A 7909-nucleotide genomic window follows, 5' to 3' on the forward strand; every position below is an offset into this window, starting at 1 on the left:
TAAGGAGAAGGGAAGAATTCGGACTGGGCCTTAGATTAGCAAATGTTAAGCAGAAAACATGTACATTTATATCATTTTACTCACATTTCTCTCTGTTATCTTTCCACAGAACTCCATTCGGCACAACCTCTCCCTTCACACCCGTTTCATCCGGGTACAGAACGAAGGAACAGGAAAAAGTTCATGGTGGATGCTGAACCCGGATGGAGGGAAGATGGGCAAGGCCCCAAGGAGACGAGCAGTCTCTATGGATAACAGTACTAAATACCTTAAAAGCAAAGGTCGCATCAGAGGAAAAAGAGTGGGGCGCCCTGGGGTTGGCGCAGGAAATTCTGTTGTGGGGCTCCAGAGTTCCCCAGACCATGGCAGCCCATCACTGAAAAGCCTTTCAGGAGCTGGAGGCACATCTGGAACAGATGGAGAGTTTGATGCTTGGACAGACCTACATTCCAGGGCCAGCTCATCAGCTTCCACTCTAAGTGGGCGTTTGTCACCTATTCTTGCTGAAGGAGAACCGGAAGAACCTGAAGAGGGGGGCCTATCGTGTTCTGCCTCCCCTCACCTCTACCCCTCACCGACCAGTGCCCGCTCTCCATCCATGGCAGCAGGGAATCATTGTCCTCCTCTTGAGCAGCTGCCACAGCTGGCTAATCTCACAGGTGCCATCAGTTTGGATGAGCCGATGATGGAAGATGGATATCATCATCATCGCTCACAGCAGCAGCAACACCAGCAGCATCCAGCTGTTGGGAGGCATAAGCACCAGACGTCGGTGTACCACTACAACTCTGGATTGAAGGGGCAGGCCTCTTATGGCGCAGGATATGGTGTGACGGGCATGAGTATCCTTCACCATCATTCACCCATGCAGACCATTCAGGAGAACAAGCCAGCCAGTTTCTCTGGAACTATGCGAGCATACTCCAGCACAAATGCGCTGCAAAGTCTATTAACGGGTGGTTCTGCTGGGCAACAGTACTGTTCCAAGGACATGATGATGGGACAGGAGAGGGAAGGGCATCCCATGATGGGTCAAGCAACAAACGGAACCGGATCCAACCACAACAGCCACAACCCTGTCCATCATAACGACCACAGCCACACTGGAGCTCACAGCCATAACAGAACTCACAGCCATACTCCCAATCATAACTGCAACAACGTAACCAGCCACAACTCACCTCACAGCCTCGCCCACAACAGTCACAGCCTCAGCCGGAGCCATAACCACACCCCGCCCCAAGCGGCACCCCTGACCCCACGCGGAAACAGCAATCAGTTACAGACTTATAACCACAAATCCCCCTACCTGTACAGTCCCCCATCACATGCCCACCTCCCTGCTTCTACTACTCTCCCACCAAACCCTGCAGGTATGCTTGGCATGCCCCAGGACTCCTGCCATGTGGCCACCACCCCGCACCCACGTCACAATCATTACCCGGACTCACAACTCCAGGGCATGACTAACGGACTATACCACCATGCTCAGGGGATGGGGAACGGTAGTGTCGGTACAAACTACCATAGCTATCACCAACCTTACCACGAGAGACTACCAGCTGATCTGGACATTGACATGTTCCAAGGTAGCTTGGACTGTGATGTGGAGTCGGTACTCCTCCATGACATTATGGACTCCGGAGAAGAGATGGACTTTAATTTTGACTGCTCCCTCGCCCAGGGAGTGGGCATCGGCATGGGGATGGGAATGGGTGTGACTGTGGGCATGGGGATGGGCATGGGCAGTCTATCTGGTTCGCAGCAAGCCCATAGCAACCAGAGCTGGGTGCCCGGCTAAAGTCACTGGTGACACATCGTACGCCCTCTTACCTGACTACCCCACCCATTAAGCACTGTGTTCAACTGTGACATTCCTGACTTGACACAGACTATAGGACCAACAGTCCCTTGTCTTTTTGTTGTCTTTACATTTGTATTTTTTTTAAATCCCCCATTCATAGAGAGATATGGTTCATGTCAGATTACTTTTCTTTATTTCCATATCAGTCGTACTGTGATGACAATCTCTCAGCTGTGCTTGCCCAACGTTGCTTCTCATCTACCATGAGAACTGAACTTTGAATGCACTTTATTGCAAGTGGGTCACATCTCACGGTGCAATGCCTTCACAGAGCAGCTCAGGCAGAGCTTGGCATGTTTTGTAAGGTGGCTACAACATTTGACAGAAAAGGAATTCATAAGCTTCATAAATTTAATTTCATAAAATAATATTTCCAAATTTGTACAAACTATAGTCTACAACTAATCCAATGTTATACACTTTAATTAACTAAAGTCCAGTTTAGCAGTTTATTAATAATAAAAAATTACATATTTATAGTTTATTTATTTTTAGTTCAATGATTTATAGCTTTCTGCTCAAAGTCCTTGGTGCTTTGACTTTTCTTATGGGTGCAATTTTTTATTTACACCCCATTGATATTGGTCGGAGAATATAATCAGTCATTAAATGGATGCCATCATTAGTGGCCGGCATGCAATTTGGTGAATTAAAATGTTGTATCACTTTGTCTCACCTGGGCTTCGCATGCTGGGTTGTCGCTCTCTCCCCCCTGTCCGTTAGTGGAGACAAAGCGACCATTCTTCACACCAAGCCATCAATGTGACCTGATTGAAATTCAGCATCTTGCTTTTAATCTGCAAAGTGATGCGGCAGCAATGTGTCATCATTGAGAATCCAACGCGCTGTCCTCTCTTCTATCACCCCTGCTTGTCCAGGCCACTGCTTGCCTCTCCAAACGCATCGCGCCAAAAAGCAGTCAGACAAAATGGTGATTAATGCCAAGTCAATCTGCCTGCTGTCCTGCACTGCGAAGAGCCAATCTCACTGTTCGATGCCTCCTCAGAAATGGAAAACAAAAGAAAGCTGGAGACAATGATAGAACAAAAGCCTGTTGTGTTAGTAAGATCATTTTTTTGTTTAGGTTTCCATGCTTTTTGGATATGTGCGTCTAAAACAGGAAGTGAACTGATATTGTAAATCATCTCCATTATCTGTGTTCTGTTTGCTATACCCTGAGCTTTAAGCACTTCATCAACAGCAAAGGAGAAATCTGACAGCAAGTTTGAGCACATCATCCAGGGGTTGTATCGCCACAAAGCCATCTGCATCCACATTTAGTGTATTTATTCTGTTGTCTTGTAGTTGCTGTTGTATTGTTGAAATTATAAGGACCGATGAGGACATGACTGAGACATCCATATTGTAAGGATTGCATTCATTGGTGAAACGATGCTGGTATAGTGCAGTATGACCTTCCTGAGCTCCAATAGTGAGCACGTCTATTATGTGTGCTCTGCCCAGTTGTTTCTGTGTTTGTGAGTGGGGGAGTCTGCTGCTTGTTTTTCACTGGCCTTCAGATAAAAAAAGAAAAAAAAAGAGGACCCCCCCCCCCCCCCAGTCTCTAGTTCCCTCAAGGAGACTCTCCGATCTATACAGCACAAAAAAAATGTGTTCGTATGAAGGGGGTTAAGGGTGGAGAGGGGGGTTATTCTTGCAGCCAAAGGTCAAGCATGGCACAGACTATCAGACCCATCATTGAGATAAACAATTTTATTTCAGGGGCTTTAGCCGCGCTGGGTCCTGCTAATTGCAGCGTGGAAAATGTGTGGGACTTTAAAAGCTTCACAAAGCCACTGTCTTAAATTCTATGCTACAGACATTTAGCAATCCCCTGGAAAGAGAGCTATATATGATGTCTAATTTTCTCATATTTATTTATAAAAGAGACTGGTATTTGTCCTTCCTAAATGTGATAGTCGTTTGAGTCCACTCCTGTCCCTTCCTCTTTTCTTTCTTCGCTTTCTAAGATGTCATTCTTCTTTTGCCTGTTTTACTTACTTTTCTTTTGTACAAAATCTATATATAAAAATGTACAATAGTTTTTAAAAACTCAAAAGGAATATCAGTTTTGTTGTCTATTTCTTTTTTTTAAGAGAATGTATCTCATCATCTGGTGACTGTTAAATAAATCAAATTTAAAGAAAAAAACAAGTGTCTCTGCTACTTTTTACTAGGTACTTCCGCAGATCATGTTTTTTTATTCAAGAAAAAATGCAGCAAAGTGACCTTTTCCTTACAAATCTCTTAAGTCTTAAGTGGATTTTTTCAGGAGTTATTTGCGTTTGTCATGTAAGATTTCCTTTTGCTGCTTGCGTACAAAACCTGACACAATGAAAAAAAGTGTCGTTTTTTTTTCTTTTTCATTCATTTCTTTTGTTCATTTTTAAGACACATTTCTTTTCACACAGAGGTGACAACCTCTGCTTGCTGTCATATTTATTGGGTCACCATATCGCAGGGGAAGAGGCTTTGAGAATGCGCATTATGAGCAAAATAGGAGAATAAAAGGGATAGAATCTCACACACATACAGTGATTTTGCAAGTTCTCCCACTTAGAAATCATGGAGAGATCTGAATTTTTCATCTTAGGTGCATGTCCACTGTGAGAGACATAATCTAAGAATAAAAATCAGGAAATCACATAGTATGATTTTTTTTTATAATTTATTTGTAAGCTAGTGCTGCATATAAGCATTTAAACACTGAATTCTAACCACTGTCAGTCCACTCCACTTTGAGGAAGAATGATGAAGAGTACCATCAAAGAACATCATCCCTACTGTAAAGCACAGGGGTGGTACAATCATGATATGGGGGTGTTTTTCCTGCACATGGATCAGGACGACTCCACTTTGTTAAGCAGAGGATGAGATTTTGTGAGATTGCGAGACTTTGTGAGTTTTTGCGGGAACAGCGCATAAAAGCTGGGCCTTTGCTGGGTCTTCCAACGTGACAATGACCCGAAGCACACAGCAGGATAACTGAGGAGTGGCTCTGTAAGAACCATATCAAAGTTCTGTAGTGGCCTAGCCAGCATCCAGACTTAGATCCAATAAAAAATCTTTGGAGGGAACTCAAACTCCATGTTTCTCAGTAGCTGCGTTTACATGGACACAAGTAATCAGAATAAAGACCTGTTCAGAACAAAAAAGCGTCATGTAAAAGCGCCATTCGGAATACTCTGGCCCGATCAGACTCATTCGGATCTAAATTTCCTTCCAATCAAGACAGGTGGGTTATGCCGATTGTTGATCCGATTGACGTTCACGTAAAGGAACTAAGGAAATCTGTGTCTCTGAGCAGCTTCGGGATAAGTGAGTTGGCAGAAGCAGCTTTTGAGTTGCAAAAATGCAGCTCCGCGCGCCGAACAGTCCTGAGAAACCGTGTAAAAAAATCACGTGAGTTCATGTTTCCAATCACGTCCAGACAAAATAAAGGCTGATGTTATTCCCACATATTTACGTGCAGCCATGATGCACATTGCCCAAATGGATTTAAAAAATTATGAGCGAATAGGCACCTAATATCATTAATAATAATGAAAGGACGCTCAGGATATCATCTCGCTTTATACAGCATCTTTGTTTGTTTACAAAGGAACTCGCTATTTCTTCTTCTATGACTTTTTACGACATTTTAGACAGTTTTGCGCACGTTAAAATGATTTATGCCAATCAAATGTGTGGACCATGGAAACATTTGTTACAATCGGATGAAGTTTTTCAGTACTATGTGCACACTTCTATTCTAAATTGATCATTGATCCGATCAAGCACATGTAAATGCAGCTACTGACACCCCAGAAACCTGACGGATCTAGAGAAGATCTGTGTGGAGGAGTGGGCCAAATCTGGTAAAAAAAACTACGGGAAACATTTGACCTGTGTAATCGCAAACAAAGGCTACAATACCAAGTATTGACCCTGATTTTAGATTATGTTTCTCACAGAGGAAATGCACCTAAAATGAAAATTTCAGACCCCCTCCTTGATTTCTAAGAGCAAAATCACAGGGTGTTCAAATACTTATTTGCCTCACTGTATAGGGAATCAGGATTAAACTTTCATTTTTAAAAGGAGACTTCCTGTCAGACAGAACAAGGCTAACACAGAGCCAGACAAATTTACCTAGATTGAAGTAATGTGTGTGTTTGTGCATGAAAGTGTGTAACGGGGCTTGTTATGGCACAAGAATCGGTATAGGTTGGCCACAGCTGTCCTGGTCCCTTTGGAGGCGTTTTCACAGGAGTAGTGTGCAGTACTGCACCGCCATACTGCCAGGCCCCAGGGGAGCCCTCGCCTCCTCTCTCACACACACACACAAAGGCAGACACCACACCAAATGTTTGTGCGCACATTTGAAAATACCACAAATTCACACATTCACACAAAGAAGTGCGCAGCACAGTTATGAAACTACACAGGCGCACACGCTCAAACAGATATTTCTCACTTAGATGTACAGTTTTAATTGACTCCTCTTTGCAAAACAGCTCTGTAGGGAAAAAGTGAGAAAAAGAGAGAAAGAGAACAATAAAGGTGTGGATGGCGATGGCCAGGCAACTTATATTTACAGCTGAATAAGTTATTTTTTCACTTATGTTAGGGCGTGCGATGTGCTCAGACACGGCTAAGTGACTTTATAAGATGTTTCATAATTTCAAAATGAGACCAAACGGAGTGTGATTGAGTGCAACTGAGACTGTGATCCTGGCACGAGGCCAGAGTCTAACTCTTCTGTCTATCTCCAGAGAGACGTGGAGGTTGGGGCAGACAGGAAGGCAGTTTGGTCCAGGTGCGGTGCCTCGGGGAGGTTCTGCTCTTCTGTTCCTCATTATCAGACAGGCTGAGAGAAGCTGTGTTACAGTGTCATTATTCATCCACTCAAGCATCTGGGAGCGGGTTTTTCCTTACTCTGTGTAGTGATACAGTTGTAGAGACTGCCCTTGCAGCTAAAGGCTGACTGGGGACACTGTTAACTGCTTACAGACAGACCCACCCAGACTAGACTCCAGGGTGCAGGTGTCCTTGAGTGCTTATGAGGATTCAGCATTTTCCAGCTGAGCTGCAACAAAGATGCACAGTTATGTTCCTAAAAATCAGTATTAGTACTTTTTTGAAAATGTGTTTTTTGTGGCTTAAATTAAAATAAAAATGTATAAAAATGTTTATATTTGGTTTAAAGTATTTTCTTTGGCAACAGTTGTAAAATTTGACCAAAATGGATTTGAAAATTTTGAATAAATTGCCCCTAATACATTTTAAGACAAATGTAAAGTCATTTAAAGTTTTAACTGGAATATATAAAAGAAAAAAAAAACACTGGGATGGAACATTGACTGTATATGAGGTCTGGACTGAGTGAGTGTGACATCACTTAAAGAAAATAACTGGTTTCAGCTAGTAATCAAATGAAGTCAATTCAGTCGCCTTTTTTTGGCAATATGTCCGTCGCCATGTTGGAACAAGATGTCCTCAGTAAGCAGTGATTGGTCAGTGTCGGTCTGAGTCTACGTTTCTACAGCAACCATCTTCTCCTATCAGGAGGGAGCATGTTAGAAGGCCACTCCCCTTCAACTGAAACAGGCTTAGAAGAATCTGTCAATCAAATCCTTTGAACGTTCGACGTGAGACCACATGATTTTATTGAGGCATCTGATTGGTCAGTTAATTTGAATAACTTGTGCTACAGCAAAAATTTTAGGATTAGCTAGAAAATGTATCAGAGCAAGAATGGTTATTCTGACTAATGTAATGACTGAGTAATAGCTGTTTATTTCTGTGGGATTTCGACTAAGGGGGGTGTGGTCTCTCAGTTCAGTTCTCATGTACAGTCAAGACAGAAGATATCTCACTGACCTGGGGGTTTTAAAGAACTTTCCAAATATGAACTCCTATTTTGTGACACCTAAAGTGGCCATCACATGAACCAGAAAAAAATTAAAGCATCCTTAGCTGTTGATAAGACTAGTTTCATATTATATTTTTTCAAAAATCTGTAAAATCAAGCGATTTTTTGATTAATCTCTCATAAAATAGTAA

The 7909-nt window shown here is 42.7% G+C and overlaps 1 protein-coding gene across 1 annotated transcript in view; it reads left to right on the plus strand.

The window, feature by feature from the left end:
• LOC112144034 (forkhead box protein O3) overlaps positions 1–3406 on the plus strand; it is a 34861-nt gene extending 31455 nt beyond the window's left edge. The window contains exon 2 of the mRNA XM_024268341.2: positions 110–3406. Within this exon, the coding sequence (XP_024124109.1) occupies positions 110–1801 (1692 nt within the window). The 3' untranslated portion in view covers positions 1802–3406. The remainder of the gene's footprint in view (positions 1–109) is intronic.
• Positions 3407–7909: the final 4503 nt, after the last annotated feature.

Source organism: Oryzias melastigma, linkage group LG16 (genome assembly GCF_002922805.2).
Source record: "Oryzias melastigma strain HK-1 linkage group LG16, ASM292280v2, whole genome shotgun sequence".
Lineage (NCBI taxonomy): Eukaryota > Metazoa > Chordata > Actinopteri > Beloniformes > Adrianichthyidae > Oryzias > Oryzias melastigma.